Consider the following 21,605-nt stretch of genomic DNA (forward strand, 5'->3'; position numbering starts at 1 on the left):
CCGGCACATTCGGCAAAACTCGTAAAACTCCGAATAGGGAAAATTATATCGCTAGAGAGCACTCATTCCTCAGGACCCCGGATATCTCCAAAACAGGTCATAAGTCACACTTTCGGCAGATTGGCCCATTTTTCAGGGGACTCAAAAAATCGTTTTTTGTAAATATCTCGGCATCCAGTAGTCCAATTTTGATGAACTTTTTTTTAAATTGTAGAGCTAAATGAGGGCTACAAAATAAAAAAATGTTCATTAAAATTGAATTACTGGATGCTGAGATATTTACAAAAAACGATTTTTTGAGTTTTAGCAAAAAGGGGTGTTTTTGGCCAAAAGTCCATTATGACCTTTATATTAGATATCCGGGGTCCTCATTCCTCCGATTTGCAGATGCTAATGTATCATATTCACAGTATTAATAATTGCAAATATTAATTTGGCCATAACTTTTGTGTTACCTAAAATTATGCTGTATTACTTTAGCCATTAATTTTAAAGACATTAATCTATACTCATAAAAATTTCAAGTTTCGCCCGAACTTCTGTGGCTTCGTCCAAAACTTCAAAGTTGATGATCGGCATATATTAATTAATTGAAAAATTTGGCCTAAAACTAACTTTGGCATTACATTTTATTTTGGCACAAAATTTTTAAAACTGTTAATACTTTAAACTATTAAATAAAATAATTTAATGTGATTTTTTTACACATTTATGGTTTGAAATAATGCTTCAAAGTTAATGTAATGTCACATATATTATGATCAGCAAATGATCAGCATGTGATAATAAGCATGTTCGCTATGCTGTTACTGGGGAAGTTATGAACACTGTGTAAATTAAGAAATTTTCTTTTTAAATGTTTTTGTATTAAGGTAAATTTATATAAAATAATTATATTTTTTGTCTATTTGCAGATAATCATTCATACAAATAATTCTTTTTATTAAAATACAAAAAATTTGGGTTAAAAAAAAGTTTATAAGAATTTCTAATATTTTATTGCATAGTAATATTATATATTATATATGAGTATCACGATTATCGTGACGGTTATTGTGATAAGTACGGTTATTGGGATAAGTGCGGTTATTGGGATATGTACGATTATCTTGATAACTATGGTTATCGTGATAAGTGCGGTTATTGTGATAAGTACGGTTATCGTGATAAGTGCGGTTATTGTTGTGATAAGTACGGTTATCGTGATAAGTGCGGTTATTGTGATAAGTGCGATCATCTCTTGGAGAACCTCTTCCCCTTCCTCTCCCTCTTCCTCTACTACCACTTCTCACGCATTCATGATCCTCCCATCCTAAAACTGGAGGATCCATTCTGACGTTTCGTAAAAGGATAGACTTATGTGCGTTGCCAGCTGTTTTAGCAGGAAGATAATAGAATATACTAAAAATATACAAGTGAATTGGTCAAGGTTCTTAATTAAATCAAATAATGAGTCAATCTAAGGAAATATACCTCAATGATCTATCAATAATATCTGGCATGTTTTTTTCAACAAAAGGTGAACGAAACGTACTTTTAGGTACAAAATTTGGATCTTTTGAAACAAATCCAATCATCTTGTCGCTAATGGTTGGATCCAATGGTATAGGCTGCCATAAATTTCAATTAAATTAATAAAATTCACTCTAAATCTCAAGGAATTATTAAATCTCACCTTGTCCGAGTCCTGGTTTGAATATAAGGGGCATAATATATTATATAATTTATGACTGTTGCTAAAGCAGAGGACTTCGGATCCACATGTGTTTCTCATAGTTTCATCGGTTGTTAACTGGGGATAAACCGATTCCATGGCTCTAAGCAAACGTGGTTCATCAATGAAAGGAAGTAAAGCAACTCCTATAAATCATTAAAAAAAGTGTATTTAAGTATATGAAGAACGATATATAAAGGATACAATAATAAGTATATATTACCTTGCCACGCGTATCTTTTCCCGTTTAAATCTATTTTGAATTTTTCTGGATAAAAGTCTATTATATCACTAGCTTCATCAGTCATAAGTTTATGAAAAGGCACTGGTAAAAATTCTTTACTATAATTTATTTAAATTTATTAAATAATATAATTTTTGTTTAGTTAATTAACCGATAAAAAAATCGTAACTACCTTTGTGCTGGCAGTACACCCATTAATTGTTCGAATGGCTTGAAAGGTTCGCCCAATTCGAATTTAATTTGAATGTCACCAATATCAACGAAGTCTGATGCGAATGGCGAATAATGGTAAGGATAATACCATTTCCAAGAGGGAACACCCTATAATTATGTATAAGTGTTAATAAAATTAACAAAGTTACTTTTAGTAAAAAAGATTATACCTGATAATAATATTGTAGAACCCAAGATAGGCCTTCAATATAACTCTTCACGAGACTGTTCAAGAAAAAATAAATATATAAAATATAAATCGTTAATATGAAAAAAAATTTTCATTACTGAAATAAGTGAACTTACTTTTGTTGGAATTCTTTGTCTGGTAGGTCAATACCAAATTTCTGTTTATAATATCTCTCTTTAAATCCTGTTTCCCATAATCTAAAATTGTTTTGGCGTTAAACAACTACATTTGTATCAAGGAGTCGAATTTACGATATATAATTACCTAATTGGATCAACAACATCCTCACTATCTTTTGATACGCTCGGTGAGTCATCGTCATCATCATTAACATCGTCATCCCTTTCGGAAGTAATTGGAATTTCATCGTCCAATATATCTGCTTTTCTCTTTGTAGCTAACATAACCTTATCACCAGTATCTCGTTTAATTGTCTCAGAAACAGAAATATCAGAATCCACGTTTTTATTGATTTGTATATCAATATTTGCTGTTGAAACAGGGGCACTGGAACTATTTAACTCTGCCTTCAATGATTGTGCAGCATTTATATTAGCTATCCGTAATTCTTGTCTATTAGTAACAACTTCTTGATTTGATTTTGCACGTAGTTGCGAGTCAAATCCTTTCACTGGGAGTAAAGGCATTCCAATTGGTAAATGAGGCAGGCTAGGTGTAACACATTCATTATTCAAGTTTTGTAAGTTATCAATTTCGTTTTGGGATGATTCTGGTGGCTGATTGACGTCAGTGACTTTATTCGGTTTAGTCTTTTGACGTTTTGGAGGTGGAGGTGGAGGTGCTCGCCTTTGCTCATCTATCGACGAAAATTATAGTAGTTACCAGTGAATAATAATAAATAATCTGAATGCATAGAATAATGATGAATTAAATGATATAACACTTACTTCTATGTCGTCGAATAAAAATATCATCTTCTTGTTTGCCAAGTTCTGTGACTAAATATTGTAACCCTTTTAAATCCACCTATATATGAAATAGTAACTAGTTTTAAGTATCTTGAATTTTTATACAACAATAGCTAGATAAAACTTACATTTCCACTATTTGTCAAATAACCACCCATTAATGAGAGACAACGTTTCCATATAGTTATCAAAGTATCTATTGCACCTTCTCTAATCTCCAAAGACGGCAAGTGAGGAAGAAAATCATTACCTACGAAAAAGCAAAGAAATACCCAATCATCAATCGCATTCTCCAAATTAAATGGCCAAGGTATGTTAGATACTTTAAGTTCAATTTCCAAATATTCTCGAAGAACTTGAACATTTAGAAAAACATATGGTTTAAGAGCCGTGGCCTTTCCTTTCTCATCATATTGCCCCTGTTTCTGTTTTGCACGACCTATGAAAACATGTATCATGAGATTAAACAATCAATTATATTTCAATACAAAACTTTCAAAAAAACCTGTGCATTGATTAGCCATATGGTCAGATTGACCACAAATAAAACATCCTCTATAAATTCCTTCTTGAAAGAAGATGTCTTCTCGTAGAACTTTAAAATGAGGTTCGTGCGTAGCTAACGAAAGCATTATAAGATCGGCATCCTACAAATTAACAAGAATCGTGAGCAGATTCAATTGTCGTAAATAAAGACAAATTTTTTTAAAAAGAAACCGACCAAGCCGTATATTACGTGACGAGTATTAGGATCGTGATATGGACTAGCACGTTGCGCACGAATAAAATCCATAATTTTATGTTCACCTTCACCTGGTACACTTGCATCAGAAAGTATGACTTTTAACTACGAAAATAAACGTTAGTGTTTAAATTTTTTTAACAAAATGAATACAATAATTTATTAAAATCAAAACAGAAATCCAAAGACGAAAAATTGTGACATACATTTTTCCATCCTGGCTCTGTATTGAGTTTATCTGCAATCCAATATCGCAAACAAACTGCAAGACGTGCCATAAAAGGTGTACCTATTATTTTAATTAAACATAATTAATGAACTGACAATAAGCTTAGCCATTTACAAAATTATAAAACGATAGATACCTGGTGTTATACAATTACTATCAAAAGACTTCTTTAATTTAACATCTTGGTCTATTGATTGACCTGACGCTATTATAGGTAAAATGTATTATAGAAGGTTAATAAAATTCAAATCTATTGAGAATTATTTAATTATACAACAATAAACACACGATACCCTCAAGTTTTTCTATTGCTTGAGCTGCTTCTTCTGCCTTTTCTTTGGCTTCTTGTGCTGCTCTAAATCTACGAGATCTCTGTTGATTCATCTTAGCACGAGGTGCAACGCCATCTAATATATAATGATTTTGTCAAAAAAAACCTCTATCCGCAACTTGCCAAATTTTATCTTTACAGAATAAATTATTGTTATTGAGTATAATAATTACCAATAGCGAGATATAAAACTTTTCTAGGACGAATCATAGCAACTATTCGCTCTGTATATTCCATTATTTCGACCATCATATCTTCTTCTGTAGCTGGAGCAGGCTTATAAATAATAAAATAAAAACTAAATTATCCAATCAAATATAATCTTGAAAAGGTTGATATATCGTAGATTTAAAAAGTTTACCTTGTTCTCCGGATGACAACAAGGATGAATAATACCATTCATATCTAAATATAAATTGTCAAACTCAATATTATTTGGATTTGGTTTAGAAATATCGACTGGAAGTTTTACTCCATTAACTTCAGTAGGAGTCTCTTCAATGACTTGCTCGATGATCTTTGGATACTTTTTGGATAACCATCTAAAAATTAATAAATAAATAAATAAGTTCTGATCTAGCGAACCAACCAAAATTGAAACTCATACCTAAAGAGAGCTGGAACCCCCATGGCGATAAGTTTAGTAATAAGGTAGAATTGCAGTATTATATTTCTATGAATTACTAAGAATCTCTGAGTACGTTAAGTATGAGCATCGCTATCGCAAAAATATGAATCTTTGACCCGTCACATGGATTAATCTTGACCCACTGCATGCACGTTGTCGATCACATATATTTTACAATACACCATGAATAGGATCGACAACGTGCATGCAGGTGGGTCAAGTTTCACGTACGTGACGGGTCAAGATGCATATATTTGCCTAGCATCGCTATCAGGTAATGCCGAAATATTACGTAATTCAGGTGTGATGATCGACATTTCTATATTTTTTAATTAAATCGACACAATTATATAAAGTCAGATCCACTCATATGGAAGGCTGTAGTGACAATATTTAAAGAATATAATATTACAATCTAACATTTTAAGTAAAATAATCATTAGTTTTTAAAGTAATTTAATAAATTAATTTAATAATCCCCTGTCGCACTAAGTGTCACTCATGATCACCATACTAATTTTATAAATGACCGGAAATCTTCGTTTATTTATTTCCCGGCCTTATAGATAGCCAGGAAATTACTAATTTTTAGCTTAAAATAGTTAAGTTTAAAATATTAATATTTAATGAGTGGCACACTCCAGGAGATTACCCATTTATTTCATGGAGAACATCAGGGTTTTTTTCCCTCATATGGGCGGATTTGTTCACCCTTTAATTAACATGTTTATTTAAGGTACTTTTGTTACACAAATTATTACATATGGCGCAGTAGGACCTGGGACGAACATTAAAAAAATTTTATTTGGTTTTATTAATACAATAATTTGATAAATTTGATAAATAGTTCTTTTAAGCCAAAATACAATAAATATTATTCTTAGCAATACTGATAATATCTGTTGTGGAATCTCACTTTATACAATAGCTTCTAAATCTTTTTTGTGTAAAAATCAATAATACATATGCTTACAATTTGTTTGAATATAAAAGTTCCTATTTTGTCTACAGCAAGATAAATAAGAATTAATAATATGTTTTGAAAAATGCAAAAAATGGACAATTTTATGAAAGTTATTATAAAAAAAAAAATTTTTTAAATATTAAATGAGTCTTAGAATACTTTTATAAATATTCATAGCTATTGTGTCTATATAAATTTTTATTTTACTTTTTGTAACATACTTACTTTCTAATAATACACATTAAAAATACTATGCAGGTAAGGATGACGCCGCAAATAGGCAATTGCGGAATAATTGCGATTTGCGGTATTGCAGAACATTGCGGATTTAGAAGTCTAAATATCCGCAAATTCGCAATTCGCAATTGTTAGCAATTCTGCAAATATTCCGCAATTCCGCAAATGATCTAAAGTACCGCAATTCAATTGCGGTACAATTGCGGTACTTTATGAAATTGCGGAACATTTGCGGATTTGTGGATTTGCCAATTATAGTCCGCCAGTCCAACACAGATTATCAGATAAATTGCGTATCTGATGATTTTTTTTTCTTTTTTATTGAAGTTTCCGGACAAAAATTATGACTGAACTTTTTAAAATGGAGTCATGTAGATAAGAAGAAACTGGACAGCAAGTTGTTTTTTTAATAAATTTTTTTTTTTTTTGATTTTGTAGAGTTGCCAAACGAAAAGTATGGCCGGACTTTTGAAATTGAGGTAATAGAAGAACCGGGAAGGATTTTTGTTATTTTTTTTTAATTTATTTTTTTTTTCATTTTTGTAGTGTTGCCGGATGAAAAGCTCAAGATAAGGGAAGACCGGGAAGGGTTTTTGTTATTTTTTTTAATAACTAATTTATTTTTTTTTTGTTTTTGTTGAGTTGCCGGAAGAAAAGCATGACCGGACTTTTGAAATTAAGGTAAGGAAGGACTGGGAAGGGTTTTTGTTGCTTTTTTTTTAATATTTTCAAACTAATTTATTTTTTTTTCATTTTTGTAGGGTTGCCAAACGAAAAGCATGACCAAACTTCTGGAATTGAGGTAAGGGAGGACCGGAAAGGGATTTTGTTACTTTTTTTTAATAATTTTCACTAATTTATTTTTTTTTTCGTTTTTGTAGAGTTGCCAGACGAAAAGTATGACCAGAATTCTGGATTGAGGTAAGGGAGGACCGGAAAATTTTCGTTATTTTTTTTTGATAAATTTAATTAATTTATTTTTTTTTCTTTTCATAGGGTTTTAATAATTAAAGACACGACCAGAATTTTGAAATTGAGGTAAGGGAGAACCGAAGGAAAAGATGTTTATTGCTAATTTTCTTTAAAAAGAAACGTCACTAACATTTCTTTTCTTTTTATAGAGTTGCTGAATGAAAATATATATAGTATGGAGACTTATTTTAAAAATGGACAAAATTGTCCAGAATTTTTTCTAAGAAACGGCACAGTTATGCAATTTAGAAAAATATCGGTCTATGTTTAAGACGAATGATAAACAAATAAATAAATAAATTTATTATATTGATTTAAAAAACATTTTTATTTATTTATCGTTATAAATGTTTAAAAAATAATTTATTATTTAAAAACATTAGCCAATCAGAATTGTGGAATTGCGGATTACTAACCGCAATTTGACTTCAAAATCCGCAATATTGCGAATTTGAAAAATAATTTGAGGGCCCATCCTTATATGCAGGTGAGAATGGGTTTTTTGTTAACGAAATAGGTTTTTTTGTGTCTATTTTACATTAAATAATTTAAGTTTCGCAAATATAAATTTTCACTTGACTTATTATTTAGTCAAGTGATATTCAATCAAGTGATTTCATGACATTACAAACCGGTTTTGGGTGACAGATATTATGAAAATCATTCAAAATTTAGCATTATGCAAAAGTAAACAAATCCGCCAATATGCCTTTGAGAAAAAACCCCTATTATTCCCAACTCCTTATAAAATAAACTCTTATAGAATTTCAGATACCTAATATACAACTAGTATTCTTGAATTGATTCAGATTTATAATATTACTAACCTATTTGACTTACTTAATCCATTTATTAAAATGTTAAAACTCAACATTTTTAAATAATAAAAAAATAAATGTTTTTAATTAGGGCTGTGATATATAATAGATAATATTTGGAAGTATCCAACCTTAAATTACATATACTAGGAAAATGGTAAACTGTTATGTAAGTCCAGAGCTTATCATATGATCTGTGACGCTGAAGAGAATAATTAGCTAAAAAATGTAACAGTCAAAGGGCTAAACTAGAGCTCTGAAAATGACTTGCATAAACTCGCATTTTTGACTCATATAATTGTAAATTTTTGTTTAATTATATTCTAACTTAATAAAAAGTACTTTAAAATTAAAGTTTTTGATTCGTGACTCGACTCAACTCGACTCAACTCAACTCATTAGGAGTTCTAGGCTGAATTAATGTATTGAGAAAAAGGTTAAATTAAAATTTAATTTATCCAAATACAGCATAGAGTATAAAATAATTAATAAATTTTATTAGATAATCATATCAGCTGAAAAACTAAGAGTTTTGGCAAGTTGGCGAAATGCAACTTTGCCAAAACTATATAAAAGTTTTATTAAAAAGTTGGTAAAACTCTGGAGAAAAGCGAAACCTGACAAAACTTATTATAAATGCTGAAACTACCAAAACCTTGCCAAAATTATAATAAAACTAATAGTAAAATTTTGGAGAAACTAATCGTAGAATTTTGGTGAAATTTAGGCAGGCAACTTCAGTGTCAGCTAATAATAAAATAAATTAAACAATTAGATTATTGCATCAGCTAGTAATAAATTGGATCAATTAATGTATGAAACAATCATATTTTAATAAATATAGAACAATTAGAACAGAACAATTTAATCAATTTGAATGTTAAAGCCACAAAATCATGAAGCAAAGTCCCATATAACAATAAAATCACATTCAATCCAATAATTTTTATTTTTTCACTATAAAATAAAAGATAAAATATAAATAAGATGAATAAATTTATTAATACAGGTATTTCGATAAGGACAAAAAAAAATTAAACGTCAACTGACCTATCTGAAAAAAAGATATAAAATAAAATTATAAAAATGAATGGTTCCACTAATACAAAAATAAAATAAAAAACCAAGAAACTAATGAATAATGAACAAAATGACTTGTACGAGAATGAGAATTAAAATGGCAAAAAAGAAAGAGAAGCAGAATAACAACATGAGAAGTGTCTTCAAAGTGTTCGCGAAAGAAGAAAAAAAAAGATGACAGAAATTAACAGTGATCAAAAAAATCAGAAAAATTAGGAAAACTAATATAGATAAGCTACGCGTAAATAAACCTGTAAATTAAAAAACTGAAATATATTAAAAGAACAAAACATCAACCAACAAACATGATAAGATCATGAAAAACAAGAAATAGAAAAAACTTACGTGAAAAATGATAACATAGATTTAGACTCACAGTCTACATCACATTCAGCCATCACTATAAGTGAAAAAGAAATCAGTATGTTGCAGGATTTCTGCATAAAAATGGATAATATATGTTATAATATTCACCAAATATGTCAAAAGTGAATACCTTTATTACTGCTTGTTAAAGGAATATGTAAACGCTGTTATTATAAAAAGAATACAGACAGCACCTAAAAAAGTTTTTTAAGGGTAATAATATGCATCTAGATGATGTTTCTGATAAACTTAAAGGACTTAGTGAAATAGAAAAAATGCTTATTTTCCAGATTTTCATTATAATGATAGTATACTGACTGCATAGTGGAAAAAACGACTATAGAGGACATGTAATAAATTTTCCTCAAAATATTCAGAGTTTTACAAAATGACTTTTACAGGATCCGTTATCTTTAGATGTTCTTGTTGTATAACAGAAATTATCAAACGATCTAACAGAACCCCAGAAAATACTTATATATGTATAAAGGTACCAAGGTAGGACTCCGCTTACTTATAATAAAGGTTACCGTAGAAAATTAGTCTTTACTAATAGTTTTTACCTTACTTTTTTCTTAAATTCTATTGGTTAATTAGCCAAAAAGGAAAAAAATCATAACAATGTAACATAAAATTTCCCTTTATAGTAGGATCTGTAAAGAATTTTATATATGATTTTTACCTTAGGCCTGAGAGTGACTTATCTTATATATAAACAAGATCCTACCAAGGTGCTTAGCTAATATAGAAAAATTTTATGATATAAGAATTTTATAATGCTTAATTTTAAGAAAATTTATACTATGTAAGATAATTAAGTTGCATATTTTTGGTATTATTTTAAAATACTAAGAGTTTTTAGTTGCTTATTTTTCGTATTTATAGAACTCTTTAAAATATTATATATTGAATTTATAATTAATTTTTATAATGCATTCATGTGTCTGGTCTCAAGAAGGGTACATTTATAGAGAGTTGACTGTATATAAGTAGTTTCGACCTTGCTGAATAACTTTCAATTAATTTAAAAAGTCGATTTCATTTGACTGGAGTGGTGTAATTATGCTCTGAAGTTATAAACGAAAAAGTGAAAAATTTAAAAGTTATTACCATTATATAAAAAAGGTGATTTCTATTTGTATACAAGGTGTTTGAACCCGGATCACGTGACATCAATTTTTATAATATTTAAGAAGGAACATGTGACTTTAACTGTGGTATTTTTTATTGTAAAATCGTGTAACATAAATCACGTACAAGAGCAGCATATACATACATGCTATGAATGCTAAACAAATATGTTATATATGCTATATAAAATGTGTTAGTTTTGACACGTCTTTGAGTAATGTCCATACTGCTTACACTTCCCGCACCTTCTCCCCTTTGTTTTATCTATAACACCATGATCTATTATGTTAACCTGTGTACTATTTTTCAATACTCGATTAGATTCCTTAGACGAAGACAATTCAACATTTGACTTAAATCTTTTTGGAGGCCGTCCTTTGTGCTTGATAATAGCTGGATTATTAACATCAGCAAAGAGTTCTACTTCCTGAACATTCTTATTCTGTGCATTATAGATAAAAGCCTTGAGTAAGTTCACTAATTCATTTTGCATATTTGTCTTAAATGCACAATCAATACCCGTCTTTGATAACCCAAATAATTTCGCGTGAATAGCTTTACTTGATTTTACAGGTAGTTGGGAACCATGTGAATCAACTCGAAACAAAAAAAAGTGCTAAAAGTTGATACTTTTTTCTGTTTCTACATTTTCTACATTTTCTTGTGTTATGCCACATACCGGAATAGAAGGATGTTATTGCAAAAGATCATTTGGATGAATATTGGTATTTAAGTACCATCAGTTTGGGATTATGCTTATATGAAATGTTGCATATTGGGAATAAATACCAACATGAAAAAAGTGATGGCATACCAACTCTTTATTGATTAAAAGAAGGCAAGTACATAAATGCATTCCTTTATTAAGCAGGATCACATAATGACCTATTCCTTTAGTCCCAGTTGCTTGTACATGCCATACTTCCATGATAGCTTCTGGTGGAATAGTTTTAATTAGTGATTGGAAGAGGATTTGTCGTGTATCTTGCTCCTGTTCTCTAATTCCAATACTCATTTCTTCATTATCAATTTCCGTCTAGAAGTGTCAAAAATATGATTTAATCACAAAATCACATATGGACGAAGTACAAAAATCAAAATTACTTGCCTCCATTAACTGTTGCCATTCTATAACCTGATTGGCATCATAGCATACTGATTGATTCATTTGTGATCGCTGTTTTCCAAGCATTACCAGCGTTAAGAAGTCTTTGATAACAGCATCCATTTGTCCAAAAAATCTCGTATTCAACATTGGCATTCCAACTTTAGGTAATGCATTTCGTTCAATTTCAAACTTTTCAAGATGTTCTTCATTTTTAACATAATCTTTAATACTATGTAATAGATCACATAATGAAGTAGCTCGATCAACTTTATCATGTATATGTTTATTAATTGATTCAATTCGTTGTGTGCTTTGGGCTCCAGTAGTGAATTGTTTGTATACCCAGGGAATTGCCTATGATTCCTTTTTAACATAGAGTGATTCAGAAAGATATTTTGCTGCTGCTGGATATTGATTTACTAACTGATTCCATCTGCATTCAAATAGTTTCTCACAAAGAGAATTACGACATACATAGAACTTATGGTGAAATTCCTTAAACTGACTACCCAATTTTCCTTTAAGCTTTTTTCTGAGATTCAGATCAATATGGAAAATGCACAGCAGGTGCTGGGTATTGGAATAAATCTCTTTAATTGAATGAATCATTGAAGGATCTGAATCAGTGAAGATAACTCTGGGATAAACTCCTATTTCAGTAAGTATTGTATCAAAGATCCATCTATAGGTGTCTAATGTCTCATCTTCAATGATAGCACTTGCCACAATTCTAGTCTTATAATTATTATCAATTACTGTTAAGATGCATAGCATCATTTGAAACCTATTCGTATTATATGTTGTATCAAGTATTACAAAATTATTGTATTTGCTATATACAGTCAGCCCCCTTTATAGTCACACCCCTTGGAACCGAAAAAAAAGGGTGTGATTATAAAAAAAGTCATATGTTGTGATTATAGAGGAGGTTTTTCTAATATATTTATTAGTACATTGGGCCAAAATATGGTATGCTTATAAAGGGGAATTTTATATGTTGTGATTATACGGGGGGTGACTATATAGGGGGTCGACTGTAGTTCCCTTTGTACCGGTGACATCCAAAAAAGAGAGCTTAATTTCCTTGAAATTGGGTCTAGTCTAGGTTTAACTATCCAGAGTGGCTCATCATCCTTCCATTCTAGTAATTGCTAAAGCATCTGGGATGCATCAGTGGCACCTAGATTGTTTTTCTGACAAAATTGATATACCGCGTTATATAAGTCTTTTTTATGAATAGGTTTGTCTGGATAATCATATCTAAGCAAAGGATATATAGATCCTGAGTCTATTCGTCCTTAATTAACATACTTCTCTATATCTTCTAACATTTTAGGTGTTAATTTACGAAAACGTGATACTATTTCACGAATAATTGGAGTAAAAGAATGATTATGATGATTGTTAAATGAATTGATCTTTACAACACCATTTTTTTTTGGACAGGTGACATTAAGTTTTCAGGAATAGAGTACTCGTAAAGAAAAAGCATTACAGCACTTAATTAGATCTGAAGTGATTTGTGGATTATGTGAGCCAGACTTGGTGCATTCTATACATGCTGCCCAAATTATTTTGGGATGCCATAATTAAAGCTCTGAACGGGTCGGTTTGGTCCGGATTATAGACGGTTTGGATTAGAGTCGAAATCTGTAATAACCGAACCGAAAAACTGGCGGTTCGGTTCAGTTTAATCCGATTTTTATAAAAATGCGAAAAATCGAATAGCCAGCAATCTAGCGATCGTATAAAGTCGAGCTATATATCATTGGATTCGTCTTGACGAGACGCATCGAATGGTGGTAAGAACATGTCTCTAGCATCGATAGATCACATGTTAACCTACGCTAAATGATTTATCAATAATTGGAATTAGCAAGCTATCTATCGGTGCTAGAGACATGATCTTAGCACCATTCGACTCGTTTTAGTGAGACAAATCCAATGAATATAAATTCGTTCGTGTACGACCACTAGATGGCGAATAATATCAAGTTTCGCATTTTTTTAAAATTTTCGAGCGTTAAAAATTAAAAATTCCGATACATGAATTTATTCCTCGTCCAATAGTCCTACAAATATGAATTAGGACTCATTGGATTCGTCTCAATGAGACGAGTCGAATGGTGGTGAGATCATGTCTCTAACATTAATAGATCGTAGGTTAATTCATGCTAAATAATTTATAAAAAATTAGCATTAGCAAGCTATCTATCGATGCTAGAGACGTGATCTTACCACCATTCGACTCGTCTCATCGAGACGAATCCAATGAGTCCTAATTTATATTTGTAGGACCATTGGACGACGAATAAATTCATGTATCGGAATTTTTAATTTTTAACGCTCGAAAATTTTAAAAAAATGCAAAACTTGATATTATTCGCCATCTAGTGGTCGTACACGAACGAATTTATATTCATTGGATTCGTCTCACTGAGACGCGCCGAATGGTGCTAAGATCATGTCTCTAGCACTGATAGATAGCTTTCTAATTCCAATTATTTATAAATCATTTAGCATGGATTAACGTGTGATCTATCGATGCTAGAGACATGATCTTACCACCATTCGACGCGTCTCATCGAGACGAATCCAATAATATATGGCTCGACTTTGTACGATCACTAGATGGCCGGCTATTCGATTTTTCGCATTTTTATAAAAAATCAGATTAAACCGAACCGAACCGCCGGTTTTTCGGTTCTAATACCCGAACTGAACCAAACTGAATTTTGAGCCAGTTTCGGATCGGTTCCCCGGTTTAGTCCGAACCATTCAGAGCTTTAGCCATAATTATAATTTGGGATGCCATAATTCATTCGGTTTATATATAATTTACTATGTAAAGTACCAAAATAATTTGGGATGCTATAATTGAATTTGGGATTTTACTTATAATTACGGCAGTCCAAAATAATTTGGGTGGCATGTATAGTGCATTCATAAGCAACCCTTCTCAAAATTCCTTGTTCTTTTTCACTTATTCTAATCTTATGATCAAATCCTTCTTTTAATGCAAATTTGTCCAACCACTTCTTGAATCTATCCCAACTTGCGAAAGTGAGCCCTGGGACCAATTCCAAAAGTTGATCATCATCTGATTCATCATCTTATAAAGTGTCATCTGACGTTGGCAAACTTGGCTCAGAAGGCTATTTAGAAACATGAATAAATCAGACGAAATATTAACAAAAAGCCATGATAAGTAAATGGATAACCAACATACATATGACATGGGACATGTTGGAGAAGCATATTGTATCAGAGTATTATCAGCATCTGGAGCAACAAATTATGTAGGTTGTGTCAGAGCGGTATCATCAATATTTGATGTGAAGTGTGCCAGAGTAGCAGCGTATCTATCTGGAGTGTATGATATGAAATGTGTTAGAATATCATCAGCATATTGTTCATCTGGGGCAATATATGACGTGAGGTGTGTTGGAGAAGTATATTGTACATATGATGTGAGGTTTGTATATTGTTCATTTGTATCTAGAACTTTATCTTGTAAAGTGTTATCAAATGTTGACAGGTATGAATCAATAGGCTATTAAGAAAAAAATACAGTCAACTCTCTCTATAGTCACTCCCGTTATAGTCACATTCTACTATATAGTCACACCAGTTGAATGTTCAAAACAATTTATTATTAAAATCTATCCTATATAGTCACAATCTATCTATAGTCACTATCACACTTATCCTCAAAAATCTTATATTAAAAAGAACCGTTTATAATCACAGTTATATAAAGAATATATTAATTGCTAGTCCGGATAAGATCTGCAGTGACACATATAGCTATTTACTATAAAAATTGGGGATAAGTAACATATAAAAAATATATTGTTTTTGAATCTCAAAGTCGTCTCTTTTTTATGGCGCCTAAAGCTCGTGAAATTGTTGTTACCTTGTTAGTAGTAGGTTCTATACTATTAGACTTGCACTATGGGCCATATTCGCGTCTTTGGTGGCAAAAAAATAGTGACAATAAAGAAAATGAAATCTCAAATTATTTTCCGATTCGTATTGGTCAAACCACAAAAGCTGTTCTAAATGAAATGGACTTTTATACCACTATTTTACTAGGAAATTCTGAAAACTCTTTTGCTCCTGGGTTTATTTGTACTTCAGGCGTCTTTTCAAGCAGTGTAGAAAGTAGTTCTTCTGCTGCAGTTTCGAATCTATACGCTAGCATATTTCAAAAACGAACGCGTTTTTCTGGTCCACTTGTAATAGGATGGAATGATAAGGATATAATTTCACAATTATCTCAAAATATTCCTTTTTTTCCTTTCTCTTTTCTTCTTGGAAAATATCTAATATTTGTTTATAGTATTGGCACTTCATTACGCGAAGATTGGAATAATGGTGGGTTAAGATACAAAGCTTCACTCAACAATAAATATCATGATAAACCGGCAATATTTGTATCTACAATTGAAGATAAAGATTGTACACTTGAAATTTATCAAGATTACAAAATTAAAAACCGGTTTGTAGCCAATTCTCCAAATGAAGTATGGGAAATTTCAAAGTTTATAAAACAATATAAAGGAATCCAACTTTTTGGCCTTGAAAATTCCTTTACAAGAAAATTTATTCAAGAGAATTCAAAACCCACATGCTCGCCAGATAATTGGCACAATTTTCCTTTATTAAAATCTGTATTTGATTACAATCTTAAACGTCGAACACTTGCAAATGTAAAATGGTATCAATTCTTTGAATCTTGGGCTAAGAGTGAAAATCCAATAATTGAATTTACGTCTAGTCTTGAGAAACTTTATCCAAGTGAGTATGAGTTTAGTGATCGAGAATTGAGAGCATGGAAAACAACATTACGTGCTGCAGGTTGTCACAATATAACGCCTTGGTCATCTCATGAATCTGAGGTATGGTAATGTGTAAAAATTTATTTTTATGTATAATTTAATTTGTAAAAATATGTGTAGAAAATAGAGTAACTAAAAATTATTAGTATGAAATATATTTCAATAGTAATTATTATAATTTAATTTAGTAAAAAGATATGGCAAAATATCATGTAAAGAAAGTATAAATAGAATTTATCAAATTTTCGTTACAAAGTAATAAAAAATCTTATATGTTATAGTAGTATCCAAAAAGAGAAAAATATTCGAAGTATTATTTATACCAATTATTATTTTTTTTTTAAAAAAAAAAAAAAAATTACGGGCAAAAAAAAATTTAGATTCTCATGACCCGACCCATCAAAGAAAATTTATGATATAGCAAATAACCACCATTTTTTTTATTATAAGCTAATAAAATAATATTCTATCATCACTCTAAGTGGCAATTTTGGACGCGGTCAATTGATTACAAAAAAGATGAGAATTTATTATACATGTTATATAAATCAGGATTTCTCCAGACCAAGCCCCGACATATTCCAAACCAAACTCTAATTTTTTGGGATTGCTTTATACGTGCAATGATGATAAATAATAAGACTCCAGATGGCAAGCGACGTATATTATCAATTATTGCTGATGATTTTACATATGCTGAATTAGAATTACAATTGGGAGTAAGATATTAGTTTCAAATTATATGAATAATTAATTCTTTATTTTAAATTCTAATATCAGATATTAAATATTTAAATTTAGGTCAGTGCACATACCATTCTTGAAGCCCGTAAACATGCACGATTTATTGGCTATGGTGCTCCACCACTATTCAAACCTATTGTTCAACGAGTTAAATTATCAGAGGAATCATTAGTTCAATTTGAAGTTTTTTTTTCAAACAAAGAAAATGTAAATATGAGTAGTTATAAGACCGATAGTGAAACTGGATTGCCTGTACTGTACCTTCAAGATACTAAAGCATTGTTATGGAAGAAGTTTTCAGAATCATTCCCTAATGGTATGCGAAGAACTTCATTTATGACACGTCTCCAGGGAAATCGATATCAATATAAAGAGGATTTGGGAGGCCTATGCTCAACCTGTAATGAATGTGGATACGAAGTTTTTGTGGAGATTGAAGATTTGATTGACAATTATGTTTCTGATATTCAATTACGGGTATATATTTACCTATTAATTAATGAATAAATTATTTTAGTATTTATACTTCTAATTTAAATTTTTAATAGAAAGAATTAAAAATACAAGCACAAGTTTTGAGACGTTATTTGCGTAGAGATTTTGCAAAAGAATTGAATATTGATTCATCAGGTTGTGCGAAACATAGTAAATGTATCAGTCATTGCCTACCCCATGCATTTGGTGAATGTTATTTGGACCATCCAGATACTTGTGACAACTGTGAATCCCTTTTATCATTCTTTCGATACTTTACAAAATAGCCTTGAACAAGAACAACAAGAAAAGTTACCAGCCTATCAAAATCGGTTGATTATTTTTATGGCACATCATGCTCGCAAATCTTACCTCAATGCACAGTTTAATGCTCAATTCTCTCAACTTGATTCAGATGGAGCTTTAATAATTGTAGATTATAAGATGAAAATTCTTCCCAAAAAAGCTCGTGAAACAAAAAATGAATGGTTCGGAAAAAGAGGATGGACGCTTCATTCTGTTCTTGTGTATACGAAAAATCTTGAAAATAATAACCTGGAAGTGCAAGCTTTTGACCGTTGGTCTGGAGATACTCGGCAGGATGGGTGGTTTACGGCGTCCTCATTACATTCAGTAATAGAAACTTTGGAGCGAAAACCAAAATGGGTTACTATTATTTCAGACAATGGAGGACATTACCGTAATACAGAATTAATGATTATTATAGGCCATTGGAAGGAATGGAGTCCTCGTAGATGGTTATTTTTGGAAGCAGGTGAAGCAAAAACCGCAATAGACTCTCACCATGCTCAGGTATGAACAAATACCTGATTTTTTTGTATTATTAGTAATTGATACATATTATTATTTGTTTTAGATTTCTCACGCAATAAAAAGATGGGTAAAAATAGGACATGAAATAGAAGAAGGAGAAGACATTGAAAATGCCATCAAAGACCTTTCAGGTACTCATGTATCTCATCTTGAACCAGATCGTGATAAAGGTAAATATTTAGTTTCGTTTTTTTTTTGTTGAGAAAATGAATGATAATATATTTTGAATAGAAAAAGGAAAATTAGGAACGATAAATGGTATATCAAATTGGCATGAGTTTACTTGGCCTGAAACAGGAGAGAACACTGGATATATATGTACCCGTGCGCTGCCAGAATTTGGTAATTGGAATAAAATTTCCCACTGTCAAATTGATAAAATTACAAAATCACGCACCTTTGGAAAACCAACTCCGATCTATACAACACATACACAACCTTCAAAATCATGGACTGTACCATTGACATCAAGAAAAGGTAATTTTTTCAACAAAATTGTTCCGTAATTAATTTGTATTGACAAACATCATGCTTTTCAGAAAATACCCAAGGAGATCAAGAAATTCAGGAAGTAAGTAAAACGAAACATATCAATGTTTATTTTTCGTCAGGATACCTGATAAAAGAGTTGTAAACACTAAACAGGTTGAAGAAGAACAAATCGAAGATATGGATATTGATCCAATATCAAAAAGGTATGTTGTACTCCTCTATATCGTCAGTGTTATTTGAATTATCGTGAATATATTCATATTTTTTGTTTGTAGTGCCATTGTATTTGGTTGTGGATGGGCACTATCTGAAAATTTAAAAGTGAATCAAAAAGTACCAACTAAACGAATCACAGAACATGTCAAGGGATTGCTTACTATAATGTTTCACTCTGGTACTGCTAATCCTAGGCTCAAAATGAATGCTAATGAAATGCACGAGGAGCTTTTGAAAAGAGTGACTGATAACGAAATTTCCAAAGATGACGTACCAAAAGTTTCCACAATTGCGAATTGGATAACAAGCACGTCACGATCATTCAAGAAAACCATGGCACTAAGGCTTCTTGAGGAAGCGGAGTCATCTGAGCAATAAGTTTGTATTCAATTATGCAAATAAAATTAGATAATTTTGTTTTTGTTTTATTTACTATATAATTTGTATCACGATCCAATATATGATTGTGGAAAGAAAATAATAATAATAAATCTATAGCTAAAAAAAAAAAAATTCTAATCTAATCGAACCTAAATCAATAATCTAAATTTAAAAAAAAATAAGATTGCGAAATATTCTCAAATTGCACAACAAATTCAAAAGGACTAAAAGATAAAGAATAAAATCAATAAAAAAAAATAAAAATAAAATCAGAAAAAAGATCACTTCAGAACCTCTAAAAAAATCACCGAAATTAAAGGATTCCAGGCAAATCGTTCCTAAAAGATAAAAAAAAAAATCAAAAAAAGAAACAAATCGAAACAACACCCAGAAAAAAAGATCCCACTTCCGAATCTCATAAAAATTACCGTGAAATCCTAGGACAAAAAAGATCAATTTCCTCTCCAACTCATAAGAAAGACGAGAGCGATGAACTGTTACTAAAAGATAAATAAAAAAATCAATAAAAAGAGACAAAATAAAAAAAAATCTAGAATAAAAAGGAAAACCCTTCCCATCTTCGAACCTTAGAATAATATTTACCACAAAATCCAAGGATAAATCAACAAATTCTACTTTGGATCCATAAAGAAAGAGAAACAACGCGAGGACGAACTGTTTCTAAATATTGATCTACAAAAAAATTTACAATGAAATAAATCAACTAAATAGAAATATTTCCAACTTCCGAATACATAAACTGTTTCTAATGATGAAAAATAAAATCAATAAAAAGAAAAAAAAAATCGTAATCACCAAAAAACTTACCACGAAATCCTTAAATCTAAGAAAAATAGAACTCAATGTTGACAAAAAAACTGTGGTGTCGTAACTTTTTGAGGAGTCTAAACCTTTCAAATAAACAAAATTTATATTACTTTATTATGGAAAATTGCTAAATGCATATTTTATAATTTTCATAATTTTCTTGGAATCCAGCGTTCGTACATAGTAAAGTCGTTAAAAATACAACTAAAGACTGTTTTATGAAGGCTTATTCGAATTCTCTGGCCTTTTTTGCATTAGATCGTATGATTTTTGTGTGCACAAAAATAGTTTGTGTAAACTTACTATTTAAGCGTTTTGTGCCATATTGAAGTGTTCAATAAGTGATCGGCAAAATTTTACCCCAAATTCTTATATCAAATTTCTGCTGATCATATCCGAATCGGCAATTAAATAACTTGGCATCTAATAATCGTACAAAGATGTATCATAGCTTGTTAGAATCGTCTCACTGAGACGAATCGAATGGTGGTAGTTTTATCCTTTTCCTTTGCTAGTATTTACGGCCAGACCACCCATTGCCTCTTATGAGACTAATTTCGGGTCTGTGTCCTATCATCTTCAATGGGTAACCATTAAACCGAGTACTTAATTCCTCAGGTAACAGCACCACTACAGAAGACATCATCCATCAGGCCACATTTAAGGCTGATCTGAAGCTAGGAATACACTGCCTACTCATCCTATACCCATTGCATGATACTGGTACTCAATTTATTTTACGACCTTTAGAGAGCACCTACAGGTAGCATTAACCATCTAGTACCCTTCCATAAGGACCCCGGATATCTAATATAAAGGTCATAATGGACTTTTGGCCAAAAACACCCCTTTTTGCTGAAACTCAAAAAATCGTTTTTTGTAAATATCTCAGCATCCAG

At 30.9% G+C, this 21,605-nt stretch overlaps 4 protein-coding genes across 4 annotated transcripts; 2 read left to right on the forward strand and 2 right to left on the reverse strand.

The window, feature by feature from the left end:
• Positions 1-910: 910 nt before the first annotated feature.
• On the reverse strand, positions 911-3,448 carry OCT59_000667 (uncharacterized protein; the record flags this gene model as incomplete). The annotated part of the gene is made up of 10 exons (XM_066139005.1): positions 911-1,401; positions 1,474-1,610; positions 1,676-1,860; positions 1,938-2,056; positions 2,131-2,279; positions 2,342-2,396; positions 2,478-2,558; positions 2,626-3,178; positions 3,270-3,348; positions 3,419-3,448. The coding sequence occupies 10 exons, from the start codon at positions 3,446-3,448 to the stop codon at positions 1,020-1,022; spliced, it is 1,770 nt and encodes a 589-aa protein (XP_065988445.1). The 3' UTR covers positions 911-1,019.
• Positions 3,449-3,486: 38 nt separating this feature from the next.
• OCT59_000668 (5'-3' exoribonuclease 2) lies at positions 3,487-5,222 on the reverse strand (the record flags this gene model as incomplete). Its single annotated transcript, XM_066139006.1, has 10 exons — positions 3,487-3,540; positions 3,614-3,729; positions 3,796-3,937; positions 4,012-4,137; positions 4,239-4,321; positions 4,398-4,466; positions 4,555-4,668; positions 4,766-4,868; positions 4,954-5,134; positions 5,200-5,222. The coding sequence occupies 10 exons, from the start codon at positions 5,220-5,222 to the stop codon at positions 3,487-3,489; spliced, it is 1,011 nt and encodes a 336-aa protein (XP_065988446.1).
• A 9,886-nt stretch (positions 5,223-15,108) lies between these two features.
• OCT59_000669 (uncharacterized protein) lies at positions 15,109-16,806 on the forward strand (the record flags this gene model as incomplete). Its single annotated transcript, XM_066139007.1, has 2 exons — positions 15,109-15,434; positions 15,768-16,806. The coding sequence occupies 2 exons, from the start codon at positions 15,109-15,111 to the stop codon at positions 16,804-16,806; spliced, it is 1,365 nt and encodes a 454-aa protein (XP_065988447.1).
• Positions 16,807-17,360: 554 nt separating this feature from the next.
• Positions 17,361-19,875, forward strand: OCT59_000670 (uncharacterized protein; the record flags this gene model as incomplete). Its single annotated transcript, XM_066139008.1, has 9 exons — positions 17,361-17,456; positions 17,539-17,958; positions 18,030-18,126; positions 18,254-18,768; positions 18,833-18,959; positions 19,021-19,266; positions 19,329-19,360; positions 19,435-19,484; positions 19,557-19,875. 9 exons carry the CDS (start codon positions 17,361-17,363, stop codon positions 19,873-19,875), a joined length of 1,902 nt encoding a protein of 633 aa, XP_065988448.1.
• Positions 19,876-21,605: the final 1,730 nt, after the last annotated feature.

This window comes from Rhizophagus irregularis, chromosome 1 (genome assembly GCF_026210795.1).
Source record: "Rhizophagus irregularis chromosome 1, complete sequence".
In the NCBI taxonomy this organism is placed as follows: domain Eukaryota; kingdom Fungi; phylum Glomeromycota; class Glomeromycetes; order Glomerales; family Glomeraceae; genus Rhizophagus; species Rhizophagus irregularis.